This window comes from Balaenoptera musculus, chromosome 16, assembly GCF_009873245.2.
Source record: "Balaenoptera musculus isolate JJ_BM4_2016_0621 chromosome 16, mBalMus1.pri.v3, whole genome shotgun sequence".
Lineage (NCBI taxonomy): Eukaryota > Metazoa > Chordata > Mammalia > Artiodactyla > Balaenopteridae > Balaenoptera > Balaenoptera musculus.
In genome coordinates, this window is record NC_045800.1 from 7,791,375 (window position 1) to 7,813,110 (window position 21,736).

General features: G+C 41.9%; 1 protein-coding gene across 4 annotated transcripts; it reads left to right on the forward strand.

Annotated features, from left to right (window-relative positions):
- Nucleotides 1–473: 473 nt before the first annotated feature.
- OAT (ornithine aminotransferase) lies at nucleotides 474–20,838 on the forward strand. Of its 4 annotated transcripts, none has more exons than XM_036828816.1 (10): nucleotides 474–556; nucleotides 8,303–8,527; nucleotides 11,638–11,862; nucleotides 11,980–12,075; nucleotides 14,215–14,342; nucleotides 15,816–15,938; nucleotides 16,592–16,720; nucleotides 17,499–17,612; nucleotides 18,703–18,847; nucleotides 20,003–20,838. In XM_036828816.1, exons 2-10 carry the CDS (start codon nucleotides 8,332–8,334, stop codon nucleotides 20,161–20,163), a joined length of 1,317 nt encoding a protein of 438 aa, XP_036684711.1. In that variant the 5' UTR covers nucleotides 474–556; nucleotides 8,303–8,331; the 3' UTR covers nucleotides 20,164–20,838. The 4 variants fall into 4 exon arrangements, with proteins under 4 accessions (XP_036684711.1, XP_036684713.1, XP_036684714.1 ...); XM_036828818.1 differs by having other exon boundaries at nucleotides 475–546; XM_036828819.1 differs by lacking the exon at nucleotides 474–556 and adding an exon at nucleotides 571–590.
- The last annotated feature ends 898 nt before the right edge of the window (nucleotides 20,839–21,736 follow it).

Here is a 21,736-nt window from a genome sequence, read left to right on the forward strand (position 1 = left end):
CAGAAGCGCAACAGCACTACAGCACACCAGGGTTCAAGAACATGGTGGGCGCGACTCTGCCTGGGGCCGGGATGGGCTGGCGCGGCGCACACGTAAGGCTCTGCCAGGCAAAGGCCTGGGAGCGCGGCCGGGGAACGCAGGGCTGGAAGTCCAGCCTGCCGTCCAGCCCCGCGAGGCGGGGGCCCAACCAACGTTTCATCCCTTCGGACCTTGTTTTCCCACCAACAAAGGGAGGGCAGTGAGCGACCGAGGGAAAGGCACTCTCTAGGCAGGCGCCCGAACGCACTGAGCCGATGGCGGCCCGGAACAGCTCGGCCCTGAGGGCGCGGGAGGGGCTCGAACCTGCGGTCCCAGTAGGAGTCTGGGATGCGCAGCGGCGGGGCGGAGGGCGGGCCCACGGCGATTGGTGCTCAGCCCTCCGCCGCCAGCCAATGGGAAGCGAGGGCGTCCCGGGGGCGGGGCAGAAGCCTCATCTTAAGGTCTGTGACGTGTCGCCATCGCCGCAGTTGCTCAGTTGACGCCGCGTGTCCCGGGCTGACCTCCGAGGTATCGCCAGGTATCCGCGCAGGCGCCGCGGGGCCGGGGCTCGGGTGGGTTCCCGGCGCCCCGGGCCACGGCGGTTCGGGGGGCTGGCGTGGGCGGCTCCAGTCCCGGGTTTGGAGGGAGCCGGCTAAGGGGGCGTGCTGGGCCTTGACCGGCAGGCAGGCTCCGCCTCCGCAGCAGGTTTGCGCTGCCGGCGGTGGGCACTGGGGTATCGCGGGTCGGAGAGCAGCCGGCCCGCACGCAATCCGGGCGGGCAGGGGCGCGGCGCATCTCGGCAGGGAGCAGCGGGCGAGGGAGGCAGGGAGAGAGAGGCTGTGGATGTGGCACCTCCGCCTGCCCGAGCGGGCGGAGCCGGGCCGGCCCCTCGGCGCGCGGCCCATGGGGGCGGGCGCTCTGCTCTCCCGGCCCGCAGTTCACGAACCCGTGCCGCGGCCCCAGGGGCCCCGGGGTTTCTGCGCCTTGACCCTGAGCCTCTCGGGCGCCTCTGGGTTTCCGGGGAGGAAGCCTTTAGGGCGCCGGCGCGTGGGACCGGGGCTGTGGGCCCCGCGAGCACGCTGTGTTCCTGACGTCGGCCAGGAGAGCGCATTCTGGACACGCGGGACTGCTCAGTAAACGGTAAATTTTTGCCTCCGGGGGCGGCGCCGACTATCGAGACTGGGTTCGAGTCCTTCCGGGCAGCTCCTTGGCCCTGCAGCCTACCTGCCCATCTCTCCCCTCCCCCAACCTATCTTCTTTTCCCTTCCAGCCTTTGTCCAAATAAAAAAGTCAGAAGTAGAGCCTTACCTTACAGTAACGTGCAGGTTTAATTGCATGGTGTCAGGGGATTGGGGTCAACAGGGCTTTCAGCACGAAGACTTCCTCCCTCGAGTTTCTTTGCCAACAGCGCTGAGCATAAATACATTCTGGTTGATTTCATTGGGACATTTGTGCTCCGTGACCCACAGCCTCCTCCCTTTCTCACTGTATCTCTTACCTTCTTGGTGTTCAGTTTTACCTCTTTGATAAGGTGATAAATTAAGGCGGAAAAGACGGAGGAGTGACTTTGGAATGAAGTGGCTTTAAGAAATGACTAAACTCCAGGTTCTCAATTCTGAATCTTCGGATTTCTAAGAGTAAGAGTTTCTGTAGGTAAACTAGTTCTCTCAATTTGAATTTGGAGCTGTTCTTTAGGTATGTAATCCAAATTCTTCATCTTACTCATCTGAAAGAAACAACAGACTTCTTTCATTAAAACATCCTGGTACCGTCTTCAGAGAATCTAGTTCCTGACTATGAAAAAGGTCCAAGTAGGAACGTAAAATCTTTTAATAAGAACAAGATCTAAATAATAAAGCTTATTGTTTTGGGTTTGCAGTTTTTCCATGGTGTTCAAGATAAGTTTTGAATCTGCTCCCCAAAAAACCCAGTATAACTTTAAAAAAAAAATAAAGTTATTTATTTTTGGCTGCATTGGGTCCTTGTTGCTGCACACCGGCTTTCTCTAGTTGCGGCGAGTAGGGGCTACTCTTCATTGTGGTGTGCAGGCTTCTCATTGCGGTGGCTTCTCTTGTTGCAGAGCACGGGCTCTAGGTGCGTGGGCTTCAGTAGTTGTGGCACACGGGCATGTGGGATCTTCCCGGACCAGGGAGCGAACCGGTGTCCCCTGCATCAGCAGGCGGATTCTTAACCGCTGCGCCACCAGGGAAGTCCCAAACCCAGTATAACTTTGAATGGTAAAAATTCTTGAAAAGACGTTTTTTTCCTCAAAGAGGCTATATTTGTATTTCCACCCCCACTCTCTGCCTTTATTACAGTTACTTGTGGGCATATTTGATGCCCTTTCCTGAGTTCCTGGGGATGGGTGAAATCTACATTTAAAAATAGTGATGAGTGGATTTTGGAGGTGTGTGGAGGGAATGATCTAATGGAGCCAATCCTTTTTCAGTAGTAATGCTTAAGGTGTTTGCCGGTGGCGCACTTAAGCTGACTTTGAGCCAGATTATGTAAAAAAAAAAAAAAAAAAAAAAAGGCCAAAAAACTTTTGTTGGCAGAACTTTCCAAAAAGGAGTGTACTTTTGAATGGTTGCCTCAAGAAAGGTAAATATTTGACAAATGTAGTAAAACCAAATTTATTCCTCAAGTGGAATATTTTAAGTGGCTTTTTGATGAATTTAATGCTGGTTTTTCTTTTAGAGTGATATAAAAAAATAGTATTTCATAAGTGTATGCTAAATTAACTCTTCAAAATGCAGCATTTTATGGAATTCTATTTTAGGTATGTTCTAGTCTAGATAGGATGGATTAGATTGGCCAATAGTAGCTTGAAGAAGGACCTTGTTAATTGTATTACTGAAAACATTCAGTGTTAAAATTTTTGCTGTCAATAACAATTTGTCCTCTTCTCCAGGACCCGAGTGTGGGCCTAAGTTAAATGCACAGCCTGGAGTGAAATGATCTAATGAAGTGAACTCCTGATGGAAAGATCATTCTTGTTGATGTCATGGTAGCCTCCTGTTAGAGTTAGACTCAGTTCTGTCTGTTAGGAGTGGGTGATTTAATCATCTCTCTGGATGGCCTTGCTATTTGTCACTGCCTTGACTCCCTCGCAAGTCCTAAGTCTGTTTAGGAATGACCTTGTTTATTTGACAGACAAGGAATCCCCAAACCTGGGCTAGGTTCTGGGGATGCAAAGCGAATTTTATTACTGTCCTTTTAAGGAGCGTAGTAGGATTCTAGTAAGGGGACAGGTGTGAAAACAAGTGTCCTGAAGTGTTAGGGCCTGTGACAAAAATCTGTGCAAGGGTCCTGGGAGCCTTCAGAAGGTCTAATGTGGTAAATTCCCTAGGGAAGGGTGAAAAGCCAATGTGTATAGTTTTTATGCATAGAAAAAAGTTAAAGGTTAATGGTTACCTCCTAAATATGGAACTGTAGATCATTTTCTTGTGTTTATAATTTTTTTTTTCAATAGAAAAAATTTTTTAGAAGAACAAAAGCTGCAGTTAAAAAAGAAACCCTGGCACTGTTTTTTTTTTATATTGCAGAAATTGGCTAACTCCCTTATGAATTTAAGAGGGAACTAACTGAGTGGCTATTTTGTGCTAAGTTTGGTGCTCTAAAACGATCTCATTTAATCCTCAGTAATGGCCTTGAATGGCTTCAACTTCATTTTGCAAATGGGGACATTGAAGCTAAAAAAAAAATTGACAAAATCATCCAAATAGTTACTCTTAATAGCCTCAGCTAGAATTTACATCCTAATCTCCAAACGCTGAGGAGCTTACTCTCTCCTCTCCTGGTTTTCCAGGCCTTTCTGGAAGGGGAAATTGTTGATGTTGGCTGGTTTAAGCCCTCCTTAATTCTGTTCTAGTATTTCTTGTGTTGTGCCACGCACAGTAGCTTGAACCCAGAAGGTTTTTGAATAGAAATGTGCCTACAGGGCCCTAGTGCATCTGATGCATCGGACAACAGGACCCCTCAAATTAAATATTCAGAGTTCACCTTAAAAACCTTAATTAAGTACGAGTATTAGTAATGTTTTGGATGTTACTCTTTTGTTAGTAAGTTGTAGTTTTATATATATATATATATTATATATATATATTTTTAAAATTTATTTATTTTTATTTATTTTATTTCTGGCTGCGTTGGGTCTTCATTGCTGTGCGCGGGCTTTCTCTAGTTGCAGCCAGCAGGGGCTACTCTTCTATGCCGTACGCATTCTTCTCTTTATGGTGGCTTCTCTTGTTGCAGAGCACGGGCTCCAGGCATGCAGGCTTCAGTAGCTGTGGCACGTGGGCTCAACAGTTGTGGCTCGTGGGCTCTAGAGCGCAGGCTCAGTAGTTGTGACGTGCAGGCTCGGTAGTTGTGTTGTGGCTCGCGGATTTTAGAGCGCAGGCTCAGTAGTTGTGGCGCACGGGCCCAGTGGCTCCGCGGCATGTGGGATCCTCCCGGACCAGGGCTCGAACCTGTGTCCCCTGCATTGGCAGGCGGATTCTCAACCATTGCGCCACCAGGGAAGTCCACAGTGTAGTTATATTTTAATAAGACTGCCTGAACTTGGCATATAAATGGAAATTTTGTCCCATTTCTTTTGCGAATGAGCTGAGCAAATGTGTAAAATGAAAATGTTGAATTTAGATAATTTCAAAGATTCCTTTCACTCACAATATTGTGTCAACCTGTTAATTAACTTAAAAGATGCTGTTTAGAGAGTTTTTAGTATTTTTTTAATACCTCTCTCTTTTTTAATTAAAAAAAAATTTTTTTAGTACCTCTCTGCCAGGTTCTAATGAAGTCACAGAGCTGTAGACCTTGATAGCAAAATCATAGAGAATAGTTTTTATTTTAGAATTTGACCCTGCCCCCTAGAAAGAGACGACATTTAAGACCTAATTGCTGTAATCCATCCAGGCTGCACTTCCAGGGTTAGTGACTTATGCCTTTCTTTTCACTACTCCCAGCTGAGCTGTTTGGCCACCTTCGCAATCTGTTTTCTCAAAGCTTCTCAAAACTCTTTCTTTTTCTCTTACTTTGGTTTTCTTTGTTGCTAAGCTTTCTCTTTGTCTAATGTGACAACCTAGGCAGACATTCAGTTTCATTTTTAATAACTTTTTCTGATAATAAATATGATTCTTTTTTTAATTGAATATAGTTGATTTACAGTGTTGTGTGATTATAAATGTAATTCTTGATCATTAGGAAACGTGGAAAATATAGAACAGTAGAAAGATAACCACAGTGAACTTCCTTGTGTATAGTATTTTTTGTAGAGTTGAACATGATTTTATTTTCTTCACTTAAACATATCCTAAAACATCTCTCCATGTCATTAAAAACTAGTGATTTTAAATGACAATATATTATGTATGTGATTATGTTGAGCCGTTCTCATATAGTTGAGCATCTTTTTTTTTTTTTTTAAAGATTGATTGATTGATTGATTGATTGCTATGTTGGGTCTTCGTGTCTGTGCTAAGGCTTTCTCTAGTTGCGGCAAGCGGGGACCACTCTTCATCGCGGTGCGCGGGCCTCTCACTATCGTGGCCTCCCTTGTTGCGGAGCACAGGCTCCAGACGCGCAGGCTCAGTAATTGTGGCTCACGGGCCTAGTTGCTCCGCGGCATGTGGGATCTTCCCAGACCAGGGCTCGACCCCGTGTCCCCTGCATTAGCAGGCAGATTCTCAACCACTGCGCCACCAGGGAAGCCCCAAGCATCTTTTATGTATGAATGTTTTGCTACGTTCCTGAGTGTTTCTTTAGGATAGAATCTTGAGAGTGAAATTAGTGGTCTTAGAGCACAAACATTTCTAAGGCTTTTATTATGGTTACGGTTCTTTTCAGAAAGTGTTTCAGTTTAAAGTATATCTAAGTAGCTCTGTGTATTACTGCTAATTTGATCAAGGCAAAAATTAATGTGTTGTTTTAACTTTTTAGTTGGTCAAACAGAGCATTAATTCTTACTGAGTCTCTACTCAAGAAATAGACTTAAAATCAATGTTTTAGACTTAGTATTTTGGGGAAGTTCTGTGTAGTGTAACTAGAATTTTTGTATTTTTGCTAGCGGCTATCTCCAGTGTAATGATTCTTATGTAACATTTTTGTTGTTAATACGTAATTCTTTTAAATAAAATCTGGTGGAAATTAGGGACCTTCTTCTTAAAAAAATGCACTTATGCATATAATTCTGCACTTTATTTCAGTAGTTATTGGACCCTCTGAAGACCGTCCCTGGATCTCAGGTTAAAAATCTGTATTCTAATCTGAACTGTGGGAAGAAGGGTTAGCTGGTGGGTCTTGGCAAACCAGAGTGCTGAATTTTGTGTAGCAGATTCCTGAACATACTGGATTTACTGGGTAGTGCCAAGTTGAAAGGGAAGCAAGCCAAACTCCAAGTATTAGGTTTTGCTAATTGGGCAGCTCAGACTGAGTGCTGGGAGATATTGCTTGGTCTGACGTGTCATTAATAGAGTTCTGTTGAAACATGAGTTAACTAGTCTTTTTAAAAAATAAGTATAGACATATTAAGTATGCCTAGTGTTTGGCAACTTTCCACTCATCTTGAATGTATCTTTAAAAAACATTCCCCCCTCCCCCGACATCATTGCTCTGTATTTCCCCCAATTTCCTTGTTATTCTTAGTTTCTTCTGTGGCTCAGTCTGTACTTCATGGCTTATTATGACTATTAATGGTTATGTAGCCGTGTGAAGCACTGTGGTGAGGGCTGCTTCTAGGGCTGGTGCTGGTGGGATGAGAGAAGCTGTGCAGCTGAAATAATATATAAATAGATTTGAATAAATGCCAGTTTGCTCAGTGATATTTAGGATTTATTACTAAACTTTTTAGCTCGTTGTATCAACAGTTTGATGTTCTCTAGCTCCTAATTGCCTTTTTCTCATTTAAATAGTTGCTTTTGTGGTGCAGTTTTTTCTGGGGATTAATTTTATAGAAACAGCCATCCTAGCAGAGTAGATGGTTTCTCTTGGGAGTTGTACCTTTTCATCTCATATGTTTTGTTTTGTTTTTGGTCTGTTTCACTTAACTGTAAAAGCTCTTCAAAGGCTATTTGTTATAAATGAAAAAACTTTTTTCCCCATCTTTTTACCTTTCACCTTTGTTTATGATAATTTTGACCTATAGAAATTTTAGATAATTGTGGCTAAATAACTGATTTTACCTTTTGTAGTTGCTGTCTTTAAACTTAAAAAGCCTTTCCCATCCCCCAAGAAATCACTTTTTCCTCCCCACCTCTATTGTTTTTGCTTTAGGATGGTCCCTGTTATCTTTGTAGAAACCAAATTCTTCCCTAATTTTCTCACTCTTTACACAAGGGCCAAGTAGATATGCAAAGTAGTTCTCAATCCCTCTGTCGCCTCCCCCATGACTACCCCCTGGGCAGCCGACTTCTCTGATTTGGTCTCTGCCGCCTCTGGGCTCTAATCTGCGATCCAGCTGAGAGAGTCTTACACCCCCGCATAAATACCTTTTGAATGGTTGTTCAGCTCTTTAGGCCCTGTGCTGTTCAGCCTTGCCTGACTGCCCCAGAGACCGTCAGGTGGTACAGAAGGGTGTTCGTGAAAAGTAAAAGCCCTTCTGCTTTTTATCGTTCTTGCTTGTTCTCTTAGACTTCTAGCCCGGAGCACTTTGTGCACATCCCACTTGTTGGGGTTTAATGTCAATGTTCATATACTTGTTCCCTTTGTTGGCCTTCAAGCTCCCCAAAGACAGTGGTTGTCTTAGTTCTCTTTTTTGTTTTTTCATTTTATTTTAGTTTTTTAATTAAAAATTTAAATACAATTTTTTTTTTTAACTGTAAGGGCTAGCATTTTTTTAAAAATAAATTTATTTATTTATTTTTGGGTGTGTTGGGTCTTCGTTTCTGTGCGAGGGCTTTCTCCAGTTGCGGCGAGCGGGGGCCACTCTTCATCGCGGTGCGCGGGCCTCTCACTATCGCGGCCTCTCTTGTTGCAGAGCACAGGCTCCAGACGCGCAGGCTCAGTAGTTGTGGCTCACGGGCCTAGTTGCTCTGCGGTATGTGGGATCTTCCCAGACCAGGGCTTGAACCCGTGTCCCCTGCATTGGCAGGCAGACTCTCAACCACTGCGCTACCAGGGAAGCCCTAAATACAATTTTTAAGGGTTACTTTCCATTTACAGTTATCACCTTAGTTGTCTCTTTATTTTTCTGATTCTTTGGTAAATGTTCAACACATAGTTCATGAGTTGACATCTGTCTGCTCTTGGGAGGTTCTTATTCTCTACGCCTTCTCTTTTCTTTGGACAGGTTGGTGATATTCCTACTTGAAGGACATCATGTTTTCCAAACTAGCACGTTTGCAGACTGTTGCTGTCCTTCGTGGAGTTCATTCTTCAGTGGCTTCTGCTACATCGGTTGCAACTAAAAAAACAGTCCAAGGCCCTCCATCCTCTGATTACATTTTTGAACGGGAATCTAAATATGGTGCCCACAACTACCACCCTTTACCTGTAGCCCTGGAGAGAGGGAAAGGTATGTTCCAACCCTTCCCACCCCCGCCCCTTTTACTTGCTTTACATTTTTGTAAAAGTTGCTTTTATATTTTCTCACTATACATTTTTCCAGATGCATTTAATTTCTGTATTGCAGATACGGTTAACTCAGCATGTTTGAGTGTCTGGTGCTTGCTGTGTTAGGTACTGTGGGGACTGCAGTCATGATGGGCCTTGCCAGGAGGGAATGTATGATACATAAAGAAAGTACTGGAATATTGCTGTCATTTTTTCCTTTAGCTTTTATTTTGGCATAATTTTAGACTTAAAAGCTGCAACAGTAGTATCTAAATTTTTCTTTTACTCTTCACCCAGATTTCCCAAGCGCTAACCGTTTTACCACATTTGCTTAATCTTCTTTTTCTCTCCAGACACACATACGCAATACATTTTTTTTCCTTGAACTTGTTTGAGAGGAAGTTGCAGACAAGATGCCTCCTTACCCCTAAATACTTAGTGTGCCTTTCCTGAAACACAAGGACTTTCTCTTACATAACAGAGTGTAATTATCAAGATCAGGGAATGAACATTGACACAGCACTATTCTCTAATCTACAGCCCTGATCCAGATTTCACTGGTTGTCCTGAGTAGCAAAAGAAAATCTCAGATCCTGGGTTGCATTCAGTTTTCAGGTCTGTTTAGTCTAATCCAGAACAATTCCTCAGTCTTTGTTTTCTTGACCTTGATATTTTTGAAGAGTACAGGCCAATAATTTTTAGTATAAACCTCAATTTGGGGTTGACTGGTCAGGTAGTGTCTGCCAGGCTTCTCCATTGTAAAGTTCTATTTTTCCCTTTTAAATGTCTTGTGGAGACATGATTTGAGACTGCAAATATCCTGTTACTCATCAAATTTTTGCTCCCACTTTTAGCATCCATTAATGATTCTTACCTGAATAAATGATTACTGATTGTTGCCAAATGGTGATTTAATCCACATTTTGAAATAACAACCATAACCAAATAAAGCCAGAGTTTATTACTTAGCTTTTGGCCAGAAGATGATGCATAAGAGTATTAAACATTTTAATCATTTGCCTGTATTTTTTACTTGGGACCAGTACTGTAGTATAGATAAAGCTCCTTCTGAACAAATGAAAATCTAGGTTTATGTATTACAAAATTGGAAGCAGTTTGGTTTGCAAAAGTATTCTTTACTTACAGTAGCAGAGTGCAGTCTAGAATCTGACTGCCTGGGTTCGAGTCCTGGTTGATGTGTGCCAGCTGGGGCTAGTTATAATCTAAGCACCTACTCTGTACTACAGGGATGGTAACACTCATAGGGGGTTTTTGATAAGATAAGGGACAAAAGCACCTACCACAGTATGTTAAGTACATGGTAAAAATTAGGTGTTAAGCCCCTAATACATTTTAATATCTATGATCAACTTTAAAAAATTGTTGTAAAATGTACATGACATAAAATTTACCATTTTAACCATGCAGTTCAGTGGCATTAAGTACCTTTACAATGTTGTACAACTATCACCTCTAGCTCGTCCTAGAAGTTTTTTTATTATCCCAAAAGGAAACGCCATACACATTAAACAGTCACTCCCCATTCCTTCCTTCCCCTAGAACCTGGCAGCTACCAATCTGTTCTCTGTTTCTATAGATTTGCCTATTCTGGATATTTCATATGAATGGAATCAGACAATATGTGACCTCTTGTGTCTGGCTTCTTTCACTTAGCACAATGTTTTCAAGGTTTATCCATGTTGTAGCATGCATTAGTACTTCATTGCTATTTATGGTTGAATTATATTCATTTTATGGATACACCACATGTTTGTCCATTCATCAGTTGATGAATGTTTGGGTTGTTTCCACTTTTTGGCTATTTCGAATACTGCTGTTGTGCGCATTGGTGTACACATTTCTGTTTGAACACCTGTCTTCCACTTCTTTTTTTTTCCCCTTCTTCCTAGGAGTGGGATTGCTGGGTCATATGGTAGTTTATGTTTAACTTGTTGAGGAACCACCAAACTGTTTTCAACAGCTCTTGCACCATTTACATTCCAACTAGTGATATATGAGAGTTTCAATTTCTCCACATCCTTGTCAATTCTTGTTTTCCTTTTTAAGAAAATAACCATCCTAGTGGGCGTAAAATGCTATCATTGTGGTTTTGGTTTGCATTTCTCTGATGACTGATGATATTCAGCATCTTTTCATGTGCTTGTTGGTCATTTGTATACCTTCTTTGGAGAAATGTCCGTTCACGTTCTTTGCCCATTTTTTAATTGGGTTGTATGTCTTGTTGTTGAGTTGTAGGAGTTCTGGATACTAGATCCTTATTAGATAGATATATGATTTGGAAATATTTTTTCCCATTCTGTTGGTTTTTACAGTCAACCAATTGTGATTTTTATGTTATGCATAACTTCTTCCTTTAAATTCCAGCTTTAAATTCCAAACTTCAGTTTTCCAGGAATAAAGGTTCCAGTTTTCCAGGAATAAAGGTTTCACTCCAGAGTTATAAAATCTCTTCTTGTTATGCGGTTTTTTTTTTTAATGGTGTTTTTTTGTTTTTATATTTATTTATTTAATTAATTAATTTGGTTGTGCCGGGTCTTTGTTGCAGCAGGCGGGCTCCTTAGTTGCAGCTCGCGGGCTTACTTAGTTGTGGCATGGGAACTCTTAATTGTGGCATGCGTGTGGGATCAAGTTCCCTGACCAGGGATTGAGCCCCGGCCCCCTGCATTGGGAGCTCCGAGTCTTAACCACTGTGCCACCAGGGAAGTTCCTTGTTATGCTGGTTTTGTTAAATGTGTAATTTGAAGCTGGGCAGATACAATATAATTCCTTATAAACCAAAGTTTATTATGCTTGAGCTAAAACATGCCTTAACCACAATTCTGTGTTAACTAAAGGTTCATATGTAGGTATTCAGAGGGCTGACTAGCAGTCTTAGTTTTTTTTTTTTTTTTTTTTTGTTCCCCGACCAGGAATCTAACCCGTGACCCCTGCAGTGGAAGCGCAGAGTCTTAACCACTGGACCTCCAGGGAAGTCCCTGGCTAGCAGTCTTAGTCTTTGAACTTTATGTAATGTAGTCATTTTTCTGGAGTTATTTTCCTTATATATTTTAGGTATTTATGTATGGGATTTAGAAGGCAGAAAATATTTTGACTTTCTGAGTGCCTACAGTGCTGTCAACCAAGGGCATTGTCATCCAAAGATTGTGAATGCTTTGAAAAGTCAGGCGGACAAATTGACCTTAACATCTAGGGCCTTCTACAATAACGTGCTCGGTGAATACGAAGAGTATGTCACCAAACTTTTCAACTACCACAAAGTTCTTCCCATGAATACAGGTAAGTACTTCCTTTTTTTTTTTTTTTTTTTTTTTTTGTTAAATAGCCGAGAAAATCTTATAATTTTCCGATAGTTTAAAACATTTTTTAAAACTGAGAGATGTTCTCTTTTGGTAGGAGTGGAGGCTGGAGAGACTGCTTGCAAACTTGCTCGTAGATGGGGATATACCGTGAAGGGGATCCCGAAATACAAAGCAAAGATTGTTTTTGCAGGTATGTGAAATTCACCATTAACTGCTGTGATCGAAACGTTCAATATCAGTTACCATTTTAATTTACTGATGAAATATTTCAGATATGTTTGCCTCATGTATGTTAATTGTTGAATGTTTCATAAAAATGGAAGGATTTCCTTTTCTTGGGTTTATTTCCAAGTATTTCTTCATATGTGGGATTTTTCTCTCCGAAATAACTCCCTACTCCTCCTTCCCTAAAATGAGTGACTGTATGATTTGTTTCCCATCTGCTTATCTGATTTTTTTCATAGCAGTTTTCTGGTTAATTAGACGGCCTTGCCGATGGAGCACTTTTGTGAGGTTGTTGACGTTGGGTTGTGTTCAGGTGGGGCCATGTCCTAGGTATGATCCGATGATTGAATCTTAGTATTTGAGGATTACTGTATCATGTCATTAGAAGCTGCTGGAAGAGGAGGGCTGGAGTTGCCCTGGGTATATTTCCGTGAATGGTTGAGAGGAATGACTTGAATTCTGATTGGGGAGACCAACAGTTAATCCAGATTATCCATATAGACTGACTTTGGGGATCTTGATAATGATGGTCAATGGATAGGTTCTGACTTTTTTTTAAAGCTCTGATTTTAATTTTTTAAAACATAAAGTATGGGTAAGTTTGTCACTGCACATGATCAAGATTCATTTTTGTGATGGTTGAAATCATTAAATATTTTGCCTTGGGGATACACGCAGTTAAATTATATAAACCCCATAATATAACAGAATCCAGAGTTCATCTAATGGCCAGCCGTAGTTGGTGTTTGGGGGTGGGGGTGACAGATTCCTGTTTCCGAAGTCTCTGTGGTCTGCCATTTTGGAATCTTGTGCCTTAGTTGTAGGACAACAAAGCTGTCTCTTGCAAACAAAAATGGCATTTCTGGTGATTTCGTTCTTACAGACTGTGTGCAGTCTCTCTCACATTAGCACAGGGTGCAAAGGTGTTTCACCCAGGTGTTGAAAGAAGCTGGTGAGACAGTGGGTGGAGACAGAAGACTGTCCCCAGCTGCACATCCCTTATACTGCAGGGTAAGCTGCGGGGCGTGAGACTCCTGAGGCCGATGCAGGAGAGCAAATAGGCTTATGGTCTAGTGTGCGTTTTGTCTTAAGTCTGGGCAGAATCAATATGCTGTTGCTTGTGGACAAGGCAAGTGGGGATTATTCGTAGTACTCATAGCTGAGAGAGGCTTTGCAAGGGTAGTATTTATGGATGCTTTGAAGCCAACTTAGAATAATTCAGTACTGGGTTATTTGAGTTGCTGCTGGCAGAAGTGGTGGGAAGATATTAAAAAACAAAACAAAACACAACACGTGGGAGACCCTCCAAGCCTCTCTTATTCTACTGTTTCTTTGCTTCCTTGGGTTTAACCACATCGCAATTATGTTGTGCATTTGCTTCACTAGTTTACGTTGAGGTGTTTCTTCCTTATTAGCATAGAAGCTCCTTGAGGGCAGGGAGCTTGCCAGTCGTCATTCTACCCCTGACACCTAGAACAGTGCCTGACATTATTAATCAGTCCTCAAATTATTAATGAAATAAATTAATGGGTAAAAATTGTTCCTGAACAGAGGCAGATGTCTGTCTTTTAGCACATAACAACTTACAACAGCAAGGAAGGCAAATTGAAAGTGTTTGGACTGCTTGAGGATATTCTATCCAAATGAAATTTAAAATTCATTCTATTGAATAGTTAGCCTGTAGTGTTGGATTTTTAAAAGGAAAACTGCCAATTCTCTATGAAGGGTAGTGTCTTTCTCATATCGCTATAATAAATGTGTCTAGAAAAGCCATCTCTAGAAAAACATGCATTGAATGCTTCACTTGTTAGGGTTTGGGATTACTGAAAGAAAAGACAAATACCTATCCTTAGGGGCTATATATTACACTTCCGAGGCTCAGTAGAGAAGTGCCTAAAATAGTAATTGCAAGGCCAGACCTCAGTCATATGAACCAGGGTGTTTAGTATCAGATTTTGTTTAAACAAATGAGCTCACTGGAAGCTCTCTAAAGCAAACCCTTGCTTTTTTGAAAATCAAGCTTTTTAGGGCATTTTGGGGGGAACAGTGCTTATTACATTGGGGGGTTTGATTGAAATAATGACTGTTTATTTCTTCTTTCTAGCTGGAAACTTTTGGGGTAGAACATTGTCTGCTATCTCCAGTTCCACAGACCCAACCAGTTACGATGGTTTTGGACCATTTATGCCAGGTTTCGAAATCATTCCATATAATGATCTGCCTGCTCTTGAGGTACTTCATTTAGCATCATGGTGCTTTAGTTCATAGTAAATAGAACTTAAATTTGTTGAATGTATGAATTAAAAACAGATATATGATTGTACTGAGAATCTGTTGTATTAGAGTTAGATTCACACTTGTTCTCTGTAATGGTCAGTTAGTTTCCAAGTTTCCAACATGGGGAAACCAGGTTCTGTGGTCTAATCCTGACAACAAACTAACCGCTTTAGATTTATCTCCTGCATAAGTATTAACTTGGGTATTACCTGTTAATTACTTTAATAGACAAAATAAGCAGTTTTCAGCCATTCAGCCAGCTTTTTAAAATTATGAAGTGGAAGAATTGTAAAGTAAAAAGATACACTTTTAATGTATCTATTTAATTTTTTTTTTTTTTTTTTTTTTGGCTGCGTGGCTTGTGGGATCTTATTTCCCTGACCAGGGATCAAACCTGTGCCCCCCCCGCAGTGGAAGCAAAGAGTCTTAACCCCTGGACCACCAGGGAATTCCCTTTAATGGCTTTTTAAAAAGCCACTTTCATTATTATTATTTTTTAAATTTTATAAATTTATTTATTTATTTATTTATTTTTGGCTGTGTTGGGTCTTTGTTGCTGCGTGCAGGCTTTCTCTAGTTGTGGCGAGCAGGGGCTACTCTTCATTACGGTGCATGGGCTTCTCATTGTAGTGGCTTCTCTTGTTGCTGAGCACGGGCTCTAGGTGCACAGGCTTCAGTAGTTGTGGCACGTGGGCTCAGTAGTTGTGGCTCACGGGCTCTAGAGCGCAGGCTCTGTAGCTGTGGCGCACGGGCTTAGTTGCTCCGCAGCATGTGGGATCTTCCCGGACCAGGGCTCCAACCCGTGTCCCCTGCATTGGCAGGCGGATTCTTAACCACTGTGCCACCAGGGAAGTCCCTCATTAGCTTTTATTTACAGTACATTTAAGTATATATTAGAAAATAAAGGATGGAGTAGCTTAAAGCTGACGTATTTAGAGCTTTTGGTAATTGAATGTCAGTCAGAAAAGTTATACTTTGGGGCTTCCCTGGTGGCGCAGTGGTTGAGAATCTGCCTGCTAATGCAGGGGACACAGGTTCGCGCCCTGGTCTGGGAAGATCCCACATGCCGCGGAGCAACTAGACCCGTGAGCCACAACTACTGAGCCTGCGCGTCTGGAGCCTGTGCTCCGCAACAAGAGAGGCCACGATAGTGAGAGGCCCGCGCACCGCGATGAAGAGTGGCCCCCGCTTGCCACAACTAGAGAAAGCCCTAGCACAGAAACGAAGACCCAACATAGCAATCAAGCAATCAATCAATAAAACTTTAAAAAAAAAAAAAGTTATACTTTGAAGCCAGAATATAAGTTAGTGTGAAAACTTAATTTGTACACTTATTCTTAGTGGGAAAATATGCGCATTGTGTGATTTCAGATTTCCACATAGGTTTGAAAGGAAGTTACTAAAAACATTTTCATGCTGTTTTTGTAGCGTGCACTTCAGGACCCAAACGTTGCCGCGTTCATGGTGGAACCAATTCAGGGTGAAGCAGGCGTCGTTGTTCCAGATCCAGGGTACCTTGTGGGCGTGCGAGAGCTCTGCACCCAGCACCAGGTCAGCCACCTGTGCACCTGCCCACCTGCCTGCCTCTCTTAGGGTTTGGCCAATAGGATAAATGCGAAGATTACGTCACCTCTCCACTAGAGGGAGACTTCATTCTAAGAGCTGCAGAACTTTCTAGTGGTGATAGAACTTTCTAGCAGCAGGCTGCAAAGAAGCTAACTTAATACTGGCTGGGCCCTGGCAGAGCTGCAGACTTCTGGGCCCTAACCACGGTTCCTTCCTCTCTGCTCCGGCAACCTGTACTCTGATCCTTCTCAAACCCTCTGTCGTATCCCTTTGCTCCAGAATTTAAGCTCTCTCTCCCTCTTTACTAATAAATGTTGTGGAATAAACGAGGGAATTTATTCCCAGAGAGTAGTTTTGTTCAGAAACCCCCCACAAAACCCTTTGCCTAAGTGCCTCACCCCTTTGTAGAACAGTGCAGATGGGCCTCTGGGGACTGAGTGGCCTGACACAGGGAATAACTGTGTGTCTGCAGGGTTTTCACAGGACACTTTTGAAGTTGTGTGGGTCATTAAAATGTTCTCACAAATCTGAGGGGATGTCAGAATGACAGATTTGTGCAGGGAAGAGTAAAATAAAGATCACTATTTCCCTATGGAAATGAAAATGATAATTAATGCTGTTTTGTTATTTTCTAATAGGTTCTGTTTATTGCTGATGAAATACAGACAGGATTGGCCAGAACTGGTAGATGGCTGGCTGTTGATCACGAAAATGTCAGACCTGATATGGTCCTTCTAGGAAAGGCACTTTCTGGTGGTTTATACCCTGTAAGTCCAATGTTCAGCCTCCCTTTCTCTTCCCTATTCTCATGAATCCTTAAGATATTTTTACATTAGCTGACTATGACAATAGTGCCTTTCTGATGGTTTGGTTTTACTTAGTGTGATATATATATAGGTCACCTGGAATACATGTAATAAAAACATTTCAGAGTTCCATGGGGTGACCCACTTAGTTATTTTAACTGAAGAATTGAGTGTGCCTTGGGATTTGCTCTGCTGCATTTGTTTTGGATGGAAACATTTTATCCCAAAAGTACTCCTGTAGACCTTTATGCTTTTTCCCATGGTTCAGAGACATACTCTTACTAATTGTTTAAAACCATGACCGATTAATGTAGAGATTGGAAAAAATTAATGTTTAACTGTAATTCTTTTCTTGGGTTTGCTATTCAGAGCCAACAATTGGTATGGACTAAAGGGCTCTGAATATATAGTGCAGAACATTGTTTTCTAAACAGTTAAACAAAGCATTTCACCTTGAGAGGGGAAAGAATTCTATAGTATATCACTTCAGAAATAGCTTTCTTCTTTTAGTTCCAAAATGCTATTCTGTGCCATTGAAGTGTGGCCTGATGTGCTTGGAACATGTTAGGGCATCACTCAGTTTGTCACTGCTAGTTAAGGTGGCAGATGTGTAGCACTTGTTGGTTGAAAGTTTATGTCAAATTTAGTATCAGGTTCATAAATATTTGTGTTCCTGGTAAGAATAAGAAGAGTTCATCTGAGAAAAGACTGGGTCAGCACTGAAGTGTCTGTCTTTCAGGTATCCGCAGTGTTGTGTGACGATGAAATAATGCTGACCATTAAACCAGGGGAACATGGTTCAACGTACGGTGGCAATCCACTGGGCTGCCGAGTGGCCATCGCGGCCCTGGAGGTAAAAACTGATTGCAGCTCTACAGTAGCTAGTCCTCGAGGTAGCATTGAAGTGCCTTTTAGGTTTGAGCCCACTGGTGTGATAAGAAATGTAATAAGATTGCTGAGTATTACAGAACATGAAGTATAGAGGAAACGGTTTAGGGGCAAGGCATTCTCAAAAAGTAATTTAACCTTGGCCTAGTAGACGGGAATCCTCCGGGGGCTTCCCAGGTTTGCAGTCTCCTGGGGCTTTTGGCCCGTAGGCCCTGGCCTGTCCACACAGAACTCTCACTCTGTGACCGGGCCTGGCCTGTGAAGCCTCTGGCTTAGCACATGTGGCTTTTTGTTTTTGTTGTTGTTCAAGTGTGGATTTGAATGCTTTTAGACTTATTCCTCAAGTGCCTACAAAAGGCATAAAATTATTATCTCTGAGGATGGACTTTTTAGGGAAAAAAACAAAGGGAACTCTATTGCAGTTAACAAGTTAAAGTATATTTAGTCCATTGATTTATTCACCTAAGAAGAAAATATATCAGTTGCATTAAACAAATTTTAATCCTTATTTTGCCACAGAATCAGATTGATTATGGGTTTACTAAAGCAAGGCTCTGTCTGAGCTAGCGTATGTCAGATGATTAGAAATCAAACTGGTATAGGCTTTGGAAAATAGAAATGAAAGTTAAGTTACTCTGGTCTATCTATCTATCTATCTATCTATTTATCTATTTATGGCTGTGTTGGGTCTTCGTTTCTGTGCGAGGGTTTTCTCTAGTTGTGGCAAGCGGGGGCCACTCTTCATCGCGGTGCGCGGGCCTCTCACTATCGCGGCCTCTCTTGTTGCGGAGCACAGGCTCCAGACGCGCAGGCTCAGTAGTTGTGGAGCACGGGCTTAGTTGCTCCGCGGCATGTGGGATCTTCCCGGACCAGGGCTCGAACCCGTGTCCCCTGCATTAGCAGACAGATTCTCAACCACTGTGCCACCAGGGAAGCCCCGCTCTGGTCTTTATCTGATCACGTTCTCCCTGTGCTTATAGTCCACATTCCCCTCCAAAGAACAACGTAAAAGAAAAGGCAATCTTAACATTTGTGTAATTTCTCTTCAAACATAGGTTTTGGAAGAAGAAAACCTTGCTGAAAATGCAGAGAAAATGGGTGTCATCTTGAGAAATGAACTCATGAAGCTACCTTCTGATATTGTAACGGCTGTAAGAGGAAAAGGATTATTAAATGCTATTGTTATTAGAGAAACCAAAGGTACGGAGACAAAATATTTTACAAGATATTACTGTTATAGGAAGAGCTCAAAACACGTTTGGTATTTTATCTGGTCGTTGGTTTCCTCTGTTTGAAACTGTTGACTGGCCTCCTATTGACCAAGTCTTTTAAGCTCTGCCTAATACTCTTATTACCTGATTTATATTAATGGTCTTAAAAATATAGCTCTTTCCTACGTGAAGGCACATATAACTAATTTCACCTATTTTCCTTTCTTTAAGTCATTTGTTATTCTGCCTTAGGTTATTTATGCAGTTCTTGGAGATTTCAGTTTATTTTCTGTTAGGAAGTCTGTACAGAGCACTTTGCAGTCCCGTTTCCTCTTCGCTCTCCTTTCCTCACGCACTTTCGTACTTTGCATATCAGTAGAGGTAGTAGGAGCAGGAGTGATAATAGGAATGATGATGATGATGTTGATAATAAAAATAACCCCAGCTGCCACTTAACTGAGTGTTTAGTGTCTAACACATCATTTCTAATCCTTAAGCATTCCTTGCTGGATTTTCTTGCCCTAACCCTTCCTTTTAAAGCAGTGATTTTAACCTTGACTGCATTTTAGAATCATCTGGGGAGCTTTTTAACAAATTAATCCAAGCCTAGCCTCACTGCAGAGATATGGATTTGATGGGTCTGGAGTGGGGCCCAGACACTGGCCGCGGCCCTTTTGGTGATTCTGATGCAGCTGGGGTTGAGGGTCGTGAGAGTCAAAATGATGAGAGTCTAGTTCTGCCAGCTCAGAAAGCAAATCCAGGTTAGGAATGTGTAGTGTTCACTGCGTTTTGAGTATTGCTTATTCTATGCCAGTTAGTTATCTGTGTCATACCCCAGTTCTTTTTGTATTGGTTCCTCGTGTAATTAATTACATCTGCCTTAGCATGTAAGTTTTCTGCTAGGTCTTTTTCACTTACGAAGAACTAACAAAAACCATGTCTAATCATACCATTCAGACCACTGCTGAAAAATAACTTCATTTTTAAGAGTAAGAACAAAGCAAGCTTGCAACTCAGAGCTGCGTTTCTTGAGTTAGGTACTGGGAATTCTGTTTTGCCAGGCTGCCCTTGCCCATGCGCGCTGCAAGGGAATGTTTCAACGTTTATCTTGGATCAGCATACAAGTTTGACGGTTTTTCTTTAGATTATGATGCTTGGAAGGTGTGCCTGCGACTTCGAGATAATGGACTTCTGGCCAAGCCAACCCACGGTGATATCATCAGGTTTGCACCTCCACTTGTGATCAAGGAGGATGAGATTCTGGAGGCCGTGGAGATCATTAACAAGACCATCTTGTCTTTCTGAGGGTGACAGTTTTCAGTGGTGCCTGGGAGCCAGCTGGAGACAGGCAGTTCATACAGCTCTGCGTTTCTGCACTTAATGCAGGCAGATTCCACTCCCCCATGTCAAGGGCTTTTTAAAAAATATATGTTTTTCAGTTCATACATAATAGAATGACATTTATAAACGTGCAGTTTGCTGTGTAACATAACTAAGAGAATGTCCTGGCATCTTATATTCGATTAAGTGTATGTGTGTTTGTGTGTGTGTGTGTGTGTGTGTGTGTGCATGTGCGCGCGTGCGCGCTTTCTGAGATGCATCTCTCTATATAGACAGCCTTTTAATCAAGCCCCTCAGCATAATTTATATATGTTTTAATAATTTCCTTGCTGGTATAAATTGTATTTGGAAAAAGTTATAGGAGAGTATTGCATAGAAGATTAGCTTAACCTCATAAAGTTGAGTCATAGTCATTGAATTTTAGGAAGGATTAATGGTTAAGCTTATATAAAATACTAGACTTAAGTAAACACCATATTGGCTAGCACCAAGATGTATTCTATGAATGTCATTACTTTGAATTAAGAATTATTGTTTAACATTCCTGATTATGTTTTAAGTGTTTGATATAATTTGTATAAAGTGTTTATTTTCAGTGTTTCTTTAAATTTAAAATAAAGCTCATATTTAAAATGTCTACGTTGGGACCAGTGTGTGATTACTGCAGTGTTATCAATTACCTCACATTTTAAAGCCCTCTGAGAATGTTCTTACCTGATTTATTTCATGTGTTTTCTAAGAACATTTTGGTTTCTTTGGTAATCTCTAGAAAAACAAACTATAAAAATCTCTTTTAGTACTATATTTACCATTTTTATTAAAGTATCCTTGTTTTGCATGGTATTGTTTCTGTTTCTTTGTTTGTTTTTACCTGAACAGAGTATTTTGGATGCTTTTCTATGTCAGTAGTTATAAGTTTATGTCATTCTCTTTTTGATGAAAAAATTAATCAGTCTATCTAAGAAAGAAACGGAAAATTTTATTCGAGCCAAATTAAGGATTATAACGCGGGAACAGCCTCTCAGAAAGCTCTGAGAACTGTTTCGCAGCCTGTTAGAAGTCAAAACGGGGACTTCCCTGGTGGCGCAGTGGTTAAGAATCCGCCTGCCAATGCAGGGGACACGGGTTTGAGCCCTGGTCTGGGAAGATCCCGCATGCTGCGGAGCAACTAAGCCCATGCGCCACAACTACTGAGCCTGCGCTCTAGAGCCCGTGAGCCACAATTATTGAGCCTGCGTGCCACAACTACTGAGCCTGCGTGCCACAACTACTGAAGCCTGAGCACCTAGAGCCCATGCTCCGCAGCAAGAGAAGCCACCACAATGAGAAGCCCACACACCGCAACGAAGAGTAACCCCCGCTCGCTGCAACTAGAGAAAGCCGGCATGCAGCAACGAAGACCAAAACACAGCCAAAAATAAATAATAAATAAATAAATTTAAAAAAGAGAAAAGTAGTCAAAACAGTTTTACATAAGTTTTTTGAGACAAGGCTGTACACTAGATGATGTATTACTGACAGCTTACACGATCTGGTG